This window comes from Emiliania huxleyi (genome assembly GCF_000372725.1).
Source record: "Emiliania huxleyi CCMP1516 unplaced genomic scaffold EMIHUscaffold_565, whole genome shotgun sequence".
Taxonomy (NCBI): Eukaryota; Haptophyta; order Isochrysidales; family Noelaerhabdaceae; genus Emiliania; species Emiliania huxleyi.
In genome coordinates this window covers 1-15,282 of record NW_005197763.1, presented here as the reverse complement: position 1 = coordinate 15,282, position 15,282 = coordinate 1, and the positions used below count along the sequence as shown (strand labels likewise).

The 15,282-nt window shown below is 65.4% G+C and overlaps 4 protein-coding genes across 4 annotated transcripts; 1 reads left to right on the top strand and 3 right to left on the bottom strand.

Annotated features, from left to right (window-relative positions):
- Positions 1–291: 291 nt before the first annotated feature.
- Positions 292–1,308, bottom strand: EMIHUDRAFT_459635 (hypothetical protein; the record flags this gene model as incomplete). The annotated part of the gene is made up of 3 exons (XM_005765134.1): positions 802–1,308; positions 468–700; positions 292–348 (listed from the first exon to the last, which is right to left on the bottom strand). Coding segments are annotated over exons 1-3 (786 nt in total), but the record flags the coding sequence as incomplete, so codon positions are not given.
- A 2,259-nt stretch (positions 1,309–3,567) lies between these two features.
- On the bottom strand, positions 3,568–6,793 carry EMIHUDRAFT_459634 (hypothetical protein). The gene is made up of 9 exons (XM_005765133.1): positions 6,696–6,793; positions 6,205–6,569; positions 5,997–6,063; positions 5,823–5,920; positions 5,503–5,583; positions 4,575–5,048; positions 4,337–4,493; positions 3,963–4,015; positions 3,568–3,848 (listed from the first exon to the last, which is right to left on the bottom strand). The coding sequence occupies exons 1-9, from the start codon at positions 6,766–6,768 to the stop codon at positions 3,663–3,665; spliced, it is 1,554 nt and encodes a 517-aa protein (XP_005765190.1). The 5' UTR covers positions 6,769–6,793; the 3' UTR covers positions 3,568–3,662.
- Positions 6,794–6,932: 139 nt separating this feature from the next.
- EMIHUDRAFT_445938 (hypothetical protein) lies at positions 6,933–7,924 on the bottom strand. The gene is made up of 3 exons (XM_005765132.1): positions 7,604–7,924; positions 7,368–7,522; positions 6,933–7,187 (listed from the first exon to the last, which is right to left on the bottom strand). Exons 1-3 carry the CDS (start codon positions 7,902–7,904, stop codon positions 7,086–7,088), a joined length of 558 nt encoding a protein of 185 aa, XP_005765189.1. The 5' UTR covers positions 7,905–7,924; the 3' UTR covers positions 6,933–7,085.
- A 3,920-nt stretch (positions 7,925–11,844) lies between these two features.
- On the top strand, positions 11,845–14,394 carry LAO1 (L-amino acid oxidase catalytic subunit M[alpha] precursor; the record flags this gene model as incomplete). The annotated part of the gene is made up of 5 exons (XM_005765131.1): positions 11,845–12,315; positions 12,405–12,799; positions 12,881–12,956; positions 13,026–13,745; positions 13,825–14,394. Coding segments are annotated over 5 exons (2,232 nt in total), but the record flags the coding sequence as incomplete, so codon positions are not given.
- Between the last annotated feature and the right edge of the window lie 888 nt (positions 14,395–15,282).

Below are 15,282 nucleotides of genomic sequence, written 5' to 3'. Positions count from 1 at the left end.
CTGTCGCCCTCCCCGTCCCCGCAGGGGTCCGTGCCTCGGTTCGCGTCATCGGCAGCGTCTCCGTTGTTACGTCGTGACCGGCCGTCGCCCTCTCTGCTCGGGCCCTTAGAGATTTCGCTCCTCAGGCGTGTCGCCCATGCGTGGGGGCTGTGGAGGGAGGGCGGGAGAAGAAGAAGGGAGGAGGAGGGCGAGAGGAGGAGAGAGTGACACGAGGAGGAGGAGAGAGAGAGAGCAAGGGATCGCGGGGTGTCTTGTGTGGTGCAGAGAGAGAGGCGCGGGGGAGAGAGTGGCACCAGGCCGGGCGGCTTCGGGCCAAACGAGTCGTCCCAGTACGCGGGCCCGTAGCACCTGCAGAGAGGGACGGCGGTGCGAGGAGGGGAGGGGAGAGAGAGGCGCGTGTGAGCAAAGCACACGCAAGGGGAGGGTGGACAGGGAGGGGTGCACGAGGGGGCAGGGCTGCGAGGCACATGTCGTGGATCATCTGCTGGTCGGCGACGACGTCGGCGCGGTCGAGGGCGACCGGGTCGCCCTCGATCCCGTGCGGCCCGCTCGCCCACATCGACTGCATCCCTACCTTGCCCGTGCACCCCTTGACCGTGTTGTTGAGGTCGTGCAAGTCGATGAGCGGGAGGTGGAGGAAGCCAGTCACCGTCACCTTCATCTCGCCGCCGCCCAGCCCGTGGGTGAAGCCGAAGAAGTTCTGCGGCGCGGGAGGGAGGCGGGGGCGAGGAGGGGGTGAGCGCCGCCGTCTCGCCTCTCGGCGCGCGGCTGCCGCGATTAGCACTCGCGCGGCCCGCGCGCCTGCTCGAGGTCATACTGCAGGTGCTGCGTGCCGAGGACGCCCGTCACGGTGACGGCGAGACGGTCGGGCAGGATCTTGTTCCCCTCCGGGCCGGGGATCCAGCAGGTCGCCACCTCAATGTGGCCGACGTGCATCGCCGTCGTCGACTTGTTGTACATGACGAGTGATGTGCCAGTCTCCATCGAGATCATCTTGCGCTCCTTCTGCGGGTCGGGTGGGGTGGGCAGCTTCTGGTGGTTGAGCGCCGTGTCGATCACGCCATTCATCAGATTGATGATCATGCCGCCCCTGATTTTGCAGCCCTCGGGGAGCTCCAGGTACTGCGATGAGGCCGTCGCATCCTCGAACGAGACGCGGTCCTTCTTCTTGAAGAGGCTGGAGAAGAGGGCGTGCGGAGCGGCACGCGACGTCGCCAGGGCGACCACGCCGACGAGGGCCACGCCGAGCACCAGAACGGCCGCGCGGCCACGGCGCTGCTGCGGCGGCTGAGTGATCATCGAGCAAAAGCGCCTCCTTCTGGCCCCCGCGGAGAATTTTACGGCAGAGAGAACGCCCGGGCATTTCTTTTTTAGGGCTTACACGTCGTTGTGACGATGATGGCGTGGAGCATCACGGTGGAGAGGAGCGGCACGGCCCTGTTTGGGCTCGCTCGAGTTAGCGGCGGTCTGAGCATGGGCGCGGCTCGGGCAAAATTCTTCATCAGGGCTTCAGAGGTGAACCTCGTCCTCGAAGAATTTCTTTTTTAGGGCTGACACTCCACGCCGTGGGGCTAGCCACGCACACAACGGCGACTAGGAATTCCCTATTGTGATGTTACAGGTGGGTTAAGAGGGAGATGTGCGCGAGCTGCGGGAGGACCGCCGGGACGGCGGGCGGAAATTGCGACTCGCCGCCACTTGTGGCGACTTTTGGGACGCGCGATCGACTTTTTTTCGCCCGCCTCCGCCTTGGGGTCGATTGTAGTAGGCCTCCGACCCAACCAGCCGGAACGCGCACTCGATCGTCGAGGGGGGGGGACCACAGAGCAAGCAACATTGAGTGTTAGAGTTGTTTGGTATTGCCCGTCGGCGTCGGCAGCCTCAATCATGGCAGCGTCGGCAGCCTCGCTCATACGGGAGCGCAGAGACCTGAAACGGTCCGTCGACAAATTCGAAACGCCCGCCGAATTCGAAACGTGCGCCGCTCCCGCCGATCTCCCGCTAACGGACCTTATCCGCCTGTAACCTCTTTAAGGTATTGCTAAAAATCTCTCTCTCACCAAGAGCTTACGCTCTCTTTCGAGATGTGAGGCGCTTGCGCCCAGGAGGGGAGGGCGCATGCGTAACGACGCTGCTAGAGATGCCTTTCGGGGCCCAGAGATAAAACTTCTGATGCCATGCGTGACCTAGTAGTGTCCCCAGCTTATGGGCGTGTCCACGTTGGAGCCAGGTGTGGTGTGGACGCGAGAATAGCTCCGCCGTTCATGGAGGCACCGATGCGAGTCGACTGGTGTCTGTGTGTCGCTCGCGCGTGCCGTCCTCTTCTGTCTAGCGTCCACCCATACCGCGCTGGTGTCCAGTCCGAGCCTGACTGTTCTTCACCTTCCTACCTAACCTAACCTGGGACACTGGTTACTCTCACAGACTGCCACACTGGACAACACTCTGCTCAAATTCTCGAGTTGCTTTCTCCTCTTTTGTTTTCAGAGTTGAGAACCCTCCTGGCTGACTGCGAAACGAATCGCCTCGCGCCAGACGAGACACCACTTATAGTTTTCGGGTTTATCCTTTGGCACGCTGTCGCGGGGGAGTGTTTGCGCCGGGCCCGGTGACGAAGGCTCTGCCAAGGATACCAAACAACCCTGAGGACACGTCGGGTCACTTGGACAACGCCCCACTGGCCCGACGTAATGGCTACGCGAGCTACGCAGGCGTCACACCGCAAGTACTCGCCGCCACCCTGGCCGAGCTGGCCGAGCTGCGAGCGATGGTGATGCAACTCATGGAAAAGGAGACAAGATGCGCACAAGGAGAGGGAGGCGCTCGAGGCTCAACTCGGCCTCCAGAGCGAGCGCTCGCCGCCACGGGGACGATGGGGACCCCAACGCAAGCCCCGTGATCCGTGAACCGCATCCCCAGCGGGCGAGAGAGTCAACCAGCCTCTCGCGGACGCGCAACTAGCGCCTCTGAGCGCGGACGCGTGCACTGCCGGTAGGGGCACACCGGGGCGCCGCTCCACGGACGGCGTGCGTGGCGGGGCCCCGGTGGCGGCGGCACCGGCGCGGGACCCCCGGTCCCTGGGAGCCCGGCGCCGCCCTCCGCGCGCGCCCGCAAACCTCGGGCGCCTCTCACGGCCAACCTTTAGGAGCCCGCCCCCGTGACAACGCCGCTTGCGGGCGGGGCCAAACTGAAAAACAAAAACACTAGAGCTCAGTGCTCCAAGTGCTCAACTCGACGCTCTCTCTCAGACCAGACCGCGAGGGCCTCTGCCGGCGCTCGTCTTACTAGATAGATAGATAGGAAGGCCAAGGCGAAACGCGGTATGGGTGGACGCGAGACAGAAAGAAGACACGACACGCTCGAGCGACACACACACACACACAGACCGACAACACACAAGCTCACAAGACACTCTCTCTCTCAGAGGTCTCAGCTCGAGTCTGCCACACAAAGTGGCGCCAGAGTGGAGAGCTGTGGCCTGTGCCTTCACAGTGTGCGTGTCTGTCTGCTCAACCTCAAGATCATAGATCAAGCCAGCGGTCCGGAACGCGAATGTTTTATAAAATGGGAATTCAGCGCGGCTAGAGGCTGTTAGCGCGCGTATTTTTAGCCGTAACACAACACGCGAGCGAGAGTGCGGTGAAGTCCAGGTGTCGGCGGCGCTAGCTCACCGCGCCCAGCTCCTTCATCGTCGCCATAAAGTCGTTGTAGTCCGGCGCATCCTCCGCCTCCGCCTCCACCTTGTAGTAGCCCACGCCCTCCGACCCAACCAGCCGGAACTCGTAGCCGGGCAGGTCCATCACGCGCTCCGGGCACGCGACAAACTCGGCGCCCGCCGCGCTCGCCCGCTGCAGCACCATGCGCGAGTACTCGCGCCCGTCCGGCGGCGGCGCGTCCGGCCGGCGGTAGTAGCCGGTCCCGTCGGGGCCGCCGCGAAAATCGTACCCCGCCACGTCGCCCACATGCTCCGGGCAGAGCACAAACTCGGCGCCCGCCGCCGCCGCCTCGCGCAGCACTCCGAGGGATGCCTAAGGCGCGAGAGGGGGGGGGCGTTGAAAGTGGGGCGAGGGGCTCGGAGGGGCGAGGGGAAATGCGACGGAGGGAGGGGCGAAGGGCGGGAAGGGCGAGGGGCGGGAGGGTGGGCGAGGGCGAGGTGCGGGACGAGGTGCGGGGCGAGGTGCGGGGCGAGGTGCGGGCGAGGGGGGCGCCTCCCGCGGATCGGACGCCACGGGCGCCCCGGCGTGCCTACAGTGAGAGAGAGTAGCAGATCATAAAAGGAAAGACTAGCTGCAAGATAGAGCAGGCGAGCGAAAGTGGTGCCGGTAGTAGCCCGCACCGTCGGGGCCGTCGGGCCGCCAATCGTAGTGCGGCACGGGGCCGACAAACTCGGCGCACGTCACAAACGGCGCGCCCGCGTCCGACGCGCGCTGCAGTATGGCGCGCGACACGTCGAGCGGCGACGGGGGCGGGGCGTCGTGCCGCCGGTAGTAGCCCTATTGCCGAACGGTGGCGGCTGTGTGTGCAACGCCGGCGGCCTCATGGAGCCAGCTCCTGCTGCTGCTGGGTGCCGCCACGCCGTCCGGCGCCGCCTCGGGGCGGAGGTAGTCGTAGTGCGGCAGCGTGCCGAGCGGGCGGTCGCAGACGATGCTCGGCGCGCCTACCCTCGGGCCAGCCTCCGCTCCGACCTCGGCGCCGGGTGGGCTCGGCTCACACACTCGACTCGGCTCGCCCTCTGCCGCCGCGAGCCGCAGCACACGCAGCGAGTCTTGGTACGCGGCCGCCGCGTCTCCAAAGCCGAAGCGCGTCTGCCGCTCGGTGTCTTCCGACCCGTCCAGCCGCGCCGCGTAGGTGCCGTCGTCGAAAGCCGCCCGCAGCGGCCGCGTGTCGAAGTGGCGGCCGTCGAGCGCGTCCAGCGCCGCCGCGGCCGCCTCGAGCGACTGGAAGCGGACCGCGGCCCGCGTCTCGAGCTCGTGCAGACCTCCGTCGCCGCGCCCGTAGCCAAGCCCGCCCCCGCCCCCGTGCCCCGCGTAGACTCCGATCCGCTCAACCTCGCCGTGCCGGCAGCACTCGCCTACTCGCAGCCACTCGCGTCCCGGGCTCGCCGCCGCCTCTGCCCCTCCTCTGCCGTCAGCTACATCTCACCCGTCAGCTACATCTCGGCCACATCTCGGCCAGATCTCGGCTAGATCTCGGCTAGATCTCGCCCCACAACTCATCCGTCAGCTCGCCCTCCCACGCCGCGCGCTCCGCCACCGGCACCTCCGACGCGTCGGCCAGCCCCGTCACCACGACCACGCGCAGGGAGTCGTCCTCCGCCGCCAGCGAGACCAACCCTCCCCCTCCCCCTCCCCCACCTCCTCCTCCTCCTCCCGACAGGCCGAGCCGGGCCTGCTCTCGCGCGAACTGGTCTCGCTGCGCAGCCGTCGGCGGCGGCGGCGGCGGCGGCGGAGGCGGCGGCGGCGCGGCGGGCGCGTCGGCAGCCGCGGGCGCGCCGCCAAACACCGCCTTGGAGACGCAGAGGGCGATGCCAGGCCGGAGCATCTTTCGGTGCAGCAGCTGGACGGCGCCCATGACGGCGGCGTCCTGCGCAAAGGGCACCGCGACGGGGGGTGGGGGGGGGGGTCGAGGTGCGCCGGCGGGAGCAGAGGGACGGAGAGAGGGGGTGGGGGCGGAGAGGGCGGCTGGGGAGGGCGGCTGGGGAGGCTCGCCCAGGCCGTCTGGCGGGCGAGTGGTGAGGGAAGCGAGTGTGGGCCCGTCCCGTCGGTATGTGCAAGGCTTGGAGTGCGGCGGCGTCTGGGCAGTGGCGCCTTTGTGTACGTGACGAGAGCGTCGCCCTTCGGCTCGTTCGTCGTCGGGTGGCGGTACATCTTGACGCGCGCGACCGGCGAGATGACGCTGAAGTGCTCCTCCAGCTCCGGGCCTGCGCTTCACACCGCCGCGCCGTGAAGAGACCACACCCTTCCATTCCCCCCCCCTCCTCCTCCTCCAGGCTGCACCGGTTGCGTCGGGGGGCACGCCGGTAACGTACACGGAGCAGGCGCCCGGGTGCGCGTTGCCGCGCTGCTGCGCGCCCGTGCGCCTGCTCGCCGCCGCGTTGGCCGCCGCAGCGCTCGCCGCCGCGCTCTCCGCCGCCGCGGCCTGCTCCTTGGCGGCGGCGGCGGCCGCGCGCGCGCGCTCCTTCTTGCGCCTCTCCTCCTCGAGGACGTAGGCGAGGTTGCGCGCGTCGGCGGCGGCGATGCGGTCGCGGTCGCGCTGGAGCAGCTCGTCCAGCGTCCGGTGCACAGGTGCCGGGTGGCGCGGCGCCGGCAGACGCGGAGGCGCCGACGTCTGGAGCGAGTCGGCAAATGCCAGGGCGGTGTCGAGAGCGGAGGGCTGCACATCCCACCCGGTCCTCGCGCCGGTGCCGGCGCGCGCGCTCAGGCTGGCGGAGATGGCCGCCGCCGCGGCCTGCGCGGCAGCGAGCGATGGGCCGGTTGCGGTGCCGAGCGAGGGAACGAGGCTGCTGCCGCCGGCATCGCCGCCGCCAGCCGATGACACGGGTGGTGCGCCGAGCGACGCGAGAAAGGAGTCTGCGAGCGCCGAGGCTGGTGGCGGCGCGAAGCTCATGCCGCCGATCTGCGGCGGCGGCGGCGGCGGCGGCGGCGGGAGCGGCGGCGGCGGCGGCGCCTGCTGCGGAGGTGCTTGCGGCACTGCACCGAGCTTACCCGAAAGCCGCTCCGCGAGCTCCTTGGCTCGCTTGATCTTGCGAGCGATCTCCTCTTGGTCCATGTGTGCCGGGCGTCGGCGCCCCACACGTGCTCTGCTCGTTCACGCCGCCACACCGCTGGATTGGGCTCAAGCGGGGGTATGTGTCGAGAAAGGCGGACACCATGGATGGAGGTGGCGCGCGTTCCGCCCAAAAAGCCCACTGCTGTCCGTCCGTGTGAGCGGCGGGGGCCTTGCCCTAGGAGCTAGGTATAGACCTCACAGAACTCACAGACAGAAAAGTCAGCCAGCCCCGTGCGCGCACGCTACTCGCGCCGCTCTCTGGTCGTCCCCGAGACGCAAGCCAGCGCTCGCGCTCGCGCTCCTCCCATCTCACCCTCTTAGAGCTCGGTCTTGTCTTTGCCTTTGTAGGAGAACCAGGAGGCTGCCGCCAGGGTGAGCCGCCCGCCGTTGTGTGCCAGGAAGCGCTCGAGCGACCACGCCTGCAAGGCAAGCGACCACGCACAGGCGACACAGCGCTCGCGAGGCGACTTGCGAGTGTCTTTCGTTCATGCTTTCCCTCGTTCATGCCATCATGCGGGTTTGGCGGCGCGAGCGAAGGGAGTGAGAGTGTGAGACTGAGAGTGGAGTGGCACGCAAAGAAGGCTACGGGTACGCAGCACCTCGCGGTCCGAGTGCCGGCTCTCGCCTCGTGGAAGCTGTAGCACCGTGTGACCCTGCTGCTGCTGGAGCAGCAGGAAGACGTACCTGTGCGCCTCGCGCGTCGCGCGTGGCGGCTGGTAGTTCATCGCCATCGTGCTGCCGCGCCACACGTTGCCTGCGGGACCGGCGCGGCCGAGGCGCGTGAGTATGTCGGTAGTGCAGCGGATGGCGGGCTGCCCAGCCACAGAGCCGACGCCTTTGCGGGCGTCGGTGACGAGCATGTGCAGATACGGCCCGTCCTCGGCGTCGATGTCCAAGAGCACGACAGTGTGCTTCAAGTGATGCGCGAGCGGGATACTGTCCAGACGACCACCCCACGAGACGTCCGGAGCGGAACCAAAGAGCTTGTTGCCGACGAAGCTCTTGCCGCATATGTCCTCGTTGCCCGAAAACATCACCTCCTTCAGCTCGGGCAGTTCCGCAGGCGCTGCGAGTCCCGAGGCCGACAGCCACGACTGCACTGGGCTCATGTCGCACACGTCGACGCCGAGGCCCATCTTCGCGAACGCCGGCGTGGCAATCAGCGCGAGGAAGAGGAGAAACGGGCGCATGAATGTCACCGACTTGCACAGCTCGGTCAAGTGGCGAGGTCAGTCGGGCGTGTTGTGCAAAAGAATTTTTTTCCGCCCAGCCTTACACCGATAGGAAGAGGCGGACGCTCTCCTTAAAATCCCTGTGTGGTGGCGGAGTGCCGTCCTCATCCTCCCTTGGGAGCTCTGTTTTCTTTCTTTCTTTCTTTTCCTCCCTAGACTCCGGTTTCTTTCTTTTACGGGGGTCGTGGGGTGCACTAGGGGGTGCAAGGAGCGCGGCCGTCTGGTGGACGGAGCAGTACCAGGAGTAGCGATTGTAGTGGTTGTAGTATAGTTAGTACACGAAATCTCGTGGCTTGGCCTTGGGCACACCTCTGGTGGTGCAGCGCACTCTGCGCAGCGCCACCGGCGGTGCGTCGGAGTGGCGGCCGCCACTCGCGTGGTGCGTTGAGGCCTCTCCGGAGACCCTTGTCACCACCGGCGGCCGCCTTCAACTCCCCGAGCGGGGCCGGCTGGACCCCGGCACGCGCGGCATTTCCTGCGCTCGCAGGGCCACAGCCCCTGGGCTAGCTGCTGGCGGAACCACCTCAAGGCCGGCCGAGCCTCCTCGCGAATCAAGCGCGCCCGCTCGCGCAAAAGCCAGGCAAAGTGCTCGCGTGCCTTCCAGCCACGACTACGGCACTGTATGATGTTGGCCGCGAGCGCTTTGCGTCCCTCCGGTGTCGCCTCCCTCCACTGCCGTCGCCGCGCCTCTGCCGCCCCGCGCCGCTCGGCCAGAAGCTTGACGAACTGCGCGGCTCGCCTCGAGAGCGGTGCTACCCACTCGTCGGGTATCGCTCCACTCTCCACGAGCCGCTGGATTTCTCTCTCCACGAGCCGCTGGTTTCTGCGGCGGGCTGCGCCGCATCGAGACGCTCCTCGCCGCTCCACGCAGCCTCGAGCTCTGCCCACTGCCGCTCCCAGCCGTGGGAGTCGGAGCCATCCAGCTCGAGCATCTCGATGGCGCGCTGCTCCGCTGCGTCATGCGAGAGGCCGGAGGCAAGCCCCTCGCGCACGAGGAGCTGTCGCGCCTCCATCATATGGTGCGTGCGTCGTGGCGGTTTACCGTTTCAATGAGTGAAGTTTGCCACGCTTTCGGCCTTGTCTTCTTTCTCAGTTCTTTCTCAGTTCTGAAGAATTCTTTCTCAGTTTAGGTTTATTGTTGGCAAATCAAGACACAGAGCTCACACAGAATCACAGCGGGAGGAAAGCGGCGAGTCGCAATTCTTGCGGTCTCTCTCAGTGACCAAGAGTCGGTCGGCCGGCGCGAAGCGACGACCGCCGAGCTTTAGGTCGCCGACATCCAGCCGGAGCTGCGAGTCCACACACGGAAGCCTCTTGGGCGAATGCACTGGGACAGCGTTTTCGCAGAGACTACCTCATTGCTACTCCCCCCAGGAAGGGGGGGTTGTGTGGGAAGCCAAAGGAGGTTTTTGGCTTCCCACATTTGTGATGGGTCGAAATCGGCCCGCCGCATTGATTGTCGAATCGGTGTAACGAATCGAGAGAGAGAGACGCGAGGGCCCAAGAGGCCCTTGGGCTCGCCTGCAGAGCGTCTCTCTCTTGCCATTCTGCTTGTCTGTTTTGTGGCCTCTTCTCTCGTCTGTCGGTGTTTTGTCCCACCCTGAGCATTGTGCTCTTCCCGCCCGGGGTTGTGCTGTCTTCCTCCTCCTCCGCCGTGTGCCGGGGAGTCGATCAGGCAGTTCACTTTGGGGGCTACGGGAAGGCCCCCGCACGGGGGGTCCCGGCCGACGTCATGCGCGTCCGGACGCGGCCCTCCGTACACGGAAACAGCTTACCGGAGACATTCCCGAACTCAAAACGGCTTACCAAAGGCAGATATGAGCTCAGCTCAGTGAGATCTAGCAGCACATACCCTTGGTACCCAGAATAGTTCAGTCTGAAAAAGTCAGTCCGACCTCGCGGAGCTATCTGGCTGTCTGCAGAGCCCCCGCGGCGCGCGGGCACGCCTGGTCCTCTCGCGGCGGCGAGGAGGGAGCGAGCGCCGAGAGCAGCGTCAATCCTGTGTGTAAGGGGGAGGGAAGACATTTATGCTCGTAGGCCAGGGAGGTGTAGATGGCCGGGGTCAACCACCTGCACTCGGATGAGCCGCAGCCTAATCTCCGCCGTCGCCGCAGCAGGCAGCAGCTTGCCAAAGGAGCCGCCAGCGTGGAGTATAGGTGCCAAAGGTCTGCTCCATGGTGTTCGCCGCCGATACGCGAGCCCCACTTTTGTTGCTGCGCACTCTCATCTATTGTGGACGGGACGTAGCCTTCTGGCACGGGCAAGACCTCGGCTGGCACGTAGGAAGGTCGAGGTCCGGGCTCCCCTAGTCCTATGTTGACGACACCAGTAGACAGCTCCTTGCCGAGCCGATTGATGTGCAGAGGGCCTGGTAAATGACTGGACCAAAGCACTGCACACCGGAACCAAAACACTGCATGCACTTGCTCGCATCCGGCCCTGCTGTGCTCTTGGAATGCAGCGTGCCACGGCACAGGCAGTGCGGCAAACGCTGCATGCTCGGTTCATCGCCTCCGTGCTTGTCCCTGCAGCCATACTGCGTCAGTTAGCACTGTAGGCGAGAGCACGCCGAGCACCGCACTGTTGCAGCTGCCGAGGGTTGCACGCGTAACTGTGCTGTGGGCGCCGCGAGAGCGCGATGTTTGTTCCTTTTACCTGTGAAGGAAAGATATTAGGGCCGAACGCTACCGGCGGAGCACAGAAAATCACGCACACCAACTCCAATTAGAACTCCAATGCATAGAAGATTTGGCAAAGCGTGAACGGCTAGCGAAGCGTTCAGCGTCGTCTAAGCGCCGCAAAACATGATAGCTGAGCTCATCAGTCCTCCTGTCGAGTCGCCTGGGCAAGAGTCCGACAACGACAGCTTGCCGGGTCAGGGCTACACGTCCAGCCACGCATCGAGCGACGACGAGCAACCAGCAATCCTGCTCCTCGACGACAGCACATCGTCCTCGCATGCCAATCAGAGAAGGCAGGCAAGCCATCCCAGTATGCAGTAACGCCCACGGTGTGCCTCAACCCACGGCCACTCAAGTCGGTGGAATTTGTTCAACGCTCTTGGCATGCACGGCAGAAGAACGTGAACGACATGCGCAACTTATCCGATCCCCTTCACTGCTTGAGATGGCTGCACAGACCACAGTATGGGCTCGGCCGTCGGTCCATTCAGACTGTGGGGGCAAATGCATACCCCACAGCCACGGTCCAGACCGCGCTGCTGATCCGGCAAATTGGAGGACCTCGCGCCTCTCGGCTTCTCTTATGCGTGATGCGAGCAGAAAGGACGCTGATGCATGCTCGAATGAGGCACTGCGTGTCTCCTCGCAGCTGCAGCTGGCATCCGCCGTGGACTAATAAAACTGCGATCTCAGTGCCCCAGCACGAAATTTTCTCTGCGGGACTACCGTCCCGCACCCCGCCCGGGATGAACTCACACCTCTCAACAGCTGTTCACACCTGGAAAACTCATCGGATTTGGGCCACTTGCCTGGGCGACCCCGGACCCTTGGCGGACGCGCATGACGTCGGCCGGGACCCCCCGTGCGGGGGCCTTCGGCTACGGGTATCCCCCCTGGCTATACTTTGAGATTAGGCATCAAAAGTGGTTCACAGTGGAGGCGGTCGCCGTCCTAAGTACCACTAGCACTACCAGTAGCTCTGGGGGGGCCGCAAAGGAACACTTTCTCTCGAAACAGAAAGAAATGTAAAAAGAATTTTACAACAAAACTCCCTCGCACAACACTGGGCACGGGACTGGTGCGCACTGGCACTAACACAGGTCCACAAAAAAGAAAATGCGCACGTCCGACGCTATACCCCCCCATTCGGAGTAAAGAGCAGTATGCGGAGCTTCCCTTCTGTCCCTTTTGTCCTCGTGCTGCTGCAGCTGGCCCTCGTCACGGCCTTTGAAACGCCGTCCACATGCGGCGCTGTTAGAGACGCCTTCCTGAGCGGCGCCTGCTGCACCGCCTCCGACGACAGCGCTGTGTCGGTCGAGGTCATCGCTGTAAGCGGACCTCCTGCACCCCCCCTGAGCCCGCCTACGCCCGAAGCCCCTCCCGCTGTCATCGCCTCCTGCGCAAATGTCGTGGTTGGTGGAGGCACGGGCGGCCTCTACACGGCCTACCGGATGATTTTCGACGCCGGCATCAACGCCAGCGAGGTCTGCATCTTTGAGGCTGACTCTGAAATGTTCGGCAGAATCAAGTCGCTGAGGGGCCTCGGCGACCAGAAGGATCTCGTCGTCGACGGTGCTCTCTCCTCCTTCTCAGCTCCTCCATATTACCCCTTGGTCGTTCCCACTCATCTGCACGTGTCTCTCTGACACGCCCTACCCGTGCCGCCGCCGCCCCGCCACTCCCCCTTCCTGGCAGAATGAGGCGCGCAGCCCCCGTCGGTCAGGACCCAATCACGTGCCGAGGCAAGGTCATCGTTGACTCGGATGGCAACCGTATCGGCTACGTCAAGTTCCTCGAGGTGATGCTCGAGCAGCTCGTTGCAGCAGGAGTGCGAGTGACCACAGGCCAGCCTGTGACATCCATTGAGAGCGGTGTTGTGTCCTTTGCCACACGGCCGCCGATTGCAGCGGAACTCGTGATTCTCGCGGTCCCGCAGTACCCGCTCCTAGAAATTCTTCGCGCCTCGCCATCACTCGGCGTGAGCGAGAGCGTCTACCGCGCCGTCCATGCTGTTCAGCCAGTGCACGCTGTCAAGTTCTACCTGTACTACGAGGACGCATGGTGGATCACCTTGCTCAACCAGACCGAGGACGCCGTCTCCCCGCCGCTCGAGGGACGGTGCAAGCTCAGCCAGGGGAGGGGAAAGTCTTTGTTGAGCAACTGACCCGCAGACTTCATCGCTTCTGAGCACTGTCATAGGTACCACGACGGCGATGTCAAGTGCAACGCCGACAAGACAACCTGTCACGGATTCTTGCAGACGCAGTACTTTTGGGTGCGCTCGGCTAAAGCCAGTCTTCGCCCATTGTGTTTCTGACGCACGGCCCTCCCAACTCCCTCGCAGGACTTCACCGGCAACACGCAGAGCTACTTCGGCCGCTTCCAGAAGGAGCGAAGCGAGGTTGTGACCTACATGAGCGAGTTGACCGACGGCGCTGTGGCCCTGGCGGACGTGCACGCAAAGGTGTGCGAGTACCACAACCTCGACCCGTCTCAAGTTGCGGCACCCACCGAGGGTGTGTTGGCGACTTGGAACGTGGCATCGCCGTGGGCCAATGCGGGCTGGCACTACTGGACAGACGCCAACCAGCTCCCGGTGCTCGAGAGCTTCCTCGTCGACCAGAACATCCACCTGGTGAATGAGGCCTTCTCACCCGTACCGTCGTGGGCGGAGGGCGCCATCGTGCTCGCCGACCAGCTCTTGGAGGGCCTCTACGGCATCACACCGCCGCATGCTCCGCTCGAGTACTCGGCTCGCAGCTACGTCAGCGAGGACTGGGATGACGCGCCGCAGTCTATGGCGCGCATGATCTGCGAGAACACCTGCACGAAAGACGGGGAAGACAGGGGCCTTGCCTCGATCTTCGCCTCCAACGGGATGTGCTCCGACGGGGTTGACGGCTATCAAGCGGTGTGCGATCCCGGAACTGATTGCGATGATTGCGGCGCGCGGCCCGCGAGCGGCGGCTCGGGAGGGGACGTAGCCGAGGACCCCGCGTGCTTCTTCGGGGACTCGCGCCTCCTCCTTGCCAACGGCAGTCGGATTGCGCTCTCAATGGCTGAGGTACCCGATCGCACCCGCGCGCATGTTTTCCGCTAGCTTTGGTCCGCGCCAACCACATCCTCCGCCCCCGTCCCACCAGGTGGGCATGCGTGTCGCCTCGCGCCTCGGCGTGGGTAGCATCTCCCAGGTCCTCCGCCATCCGGTCCACGCGACGGTGCGGCGGTTCCGGCTGCCGACCGAGCACGGACCCCTGTACGGCACGCTCGACCACCCGCTCCACCTCAACGGCTCATGGGTCGAGGCCGGCGAGGCGCACCGCCGCGATTTGCTGCCGGGCCTTGAGGTGGATCGTGAGCCGGTGGACTACCTCTGGAACCTCGAGGTGGACGGCAAGGCCGAGGCGGGAGGCAGCGCGCATGCTTACGACGTCAATGGCCTGACCGCGTCTGGCTTGGGCGATAGCGAGAGGCTCAATCGCCTCTACCCCCGCCAGCAAGTCTTCATCCAGGCGGCGTCAGCGACGCGCAAGGCGGCGCCGACGCCATCCCCATCCGCCATGCTGCTCCCGGATCGTGGCGCCGGCGCTGTGCCCTCGGGTGCAGACACACTCGGTCCTTCCCTTGGCGCCTCCAGCGCCATCGGCCTACTCCCGTCGAACTGCCCAGTCTGGGACGCAATGGCAGAGGGCTCGCAGACGTGCGGCGACAAGGTGCTGTGGTGGGCTGACGCATACGGCTACGACATGGAGCGTGCCGAGCTTGCGGTCTCGCGGCGCTTCCGCGCGTGCAAAGCGTGTGCGCCCCCTCCCGAGGCGAGCTCTCTTGCGCGTGCTTCGCGCAAGCTAGAAGAAACCACCCTACCCTCCGACCCCTCGTCTCCATCAACGGGGTGCGGTCTCGCCTCGCTCTGCCCGCCATCACCGCCGCCATCACCGCCGCCGAAGCCGCCACCGACGCCGGAGCCGACAGCGCCAGAATCGTGTGGGTCGCTCTGCAGCGCGGACGACGACGAGGAGGAGTGCGGCTCGCTCTGCCGGGACGACAACGAGGAGTGCGGCTCGCTCTGCGCTGACGACGAGGAAGAGGAGTGCGGCTCGCTCTGCGCTGACGACGAGGAAGAGGAGTGCGGCTCGCTCTGCGCTGACGACGAGGAAGAGGAGTGCGGCTCGCTCTGCGCTGACGACGAGGAAGAGGAGTGCGGCTCGCTCTGCGCTGACGACGAGGAAGAGGAGTGCGGCTCGCTCTGCGCTGACGACGAGGAAGAGGAGTGCGGCTCGCTCTGCGCTGACGACGAGGAAGAGGAGTGCGGCTCGCTCTGCGCTGACGACGAGGAAGAGGTTTGCAGCGCGCTGTGCGCGCCCCCGCCCTCGCCCCCTCCGTCACCGTCGACGGCCCCTTCCGTCGCTGTCGTCGCCGCCTTCCGCCGGTCGCGCCCATCTTCGCCACTGGCGTCCGACACCGGTCGTCACCGTCCCCACCGCCCGTTGTGGCCCCCCCCGGAGCCCCCCCCCGGCCCCCGGGACAAAGGGGAACCGGGGCGAACCCCGGCAAAGGGGTTGTCCCAAAAGGCCCCTCGAAGGGCCCCCTCCCCCCCCCAA

What these genes read in the sequence shown, in the direction of transcription:
- EMIHUDRAFT_459634 (XM_005765133.1), bottom strand. Translation starts at nt 6,768, where the DNA reads ATGGACCAAGAGGAGATCGCTCGCAAGATCAAGCGAGCCAAGGAGCTC. An exon ending in CGTGCCCCCCGACGCAACCG is followed by an intron (nt 5,921 to 5,996) that starts GTGCAGCCTGGA and finishes TGTGAAGCGCAG; the next exon opens with GCCCGGAGCTGGAGGAGCAC. An exon ending in TTGTGCTCTGCCCGGAGCAT is followed by an intron (nt 3,849 to 3,962) that starts GTGGGCGACGTG and finishes ATGGTGCTGCAG; the next exon opens with CGGGCGAGCGCGGCGGGCGC.
- EMIHUDRAFT_445938 (XM_005765132.1), bottom strand. Translation starts at nt 7,904, where the DNA reads ATGGGCCTCGGCGTCGACGTGTGCGACATGAGCCCAGTGCAGTCGTGG. An exon ending in CGTCACCGACGCCCGCAAAG is followed by an intron (nt 7,523 to 7,603) that starts GCGTCGGCTCTG and finishes CCGGTCCCGCAG; the next exon opens with GCAACGTGTGGCGCGGCAGC. An exon ending in GCCGGCACTCGGACCGCGAG is followed by an intron (nt 7,188 to 7,367) that starts GTGCTGCGTACC and finishes CTTGCCTTGCAG; the next exon opens with GCGTGGTCGCTCGAGCGCTT.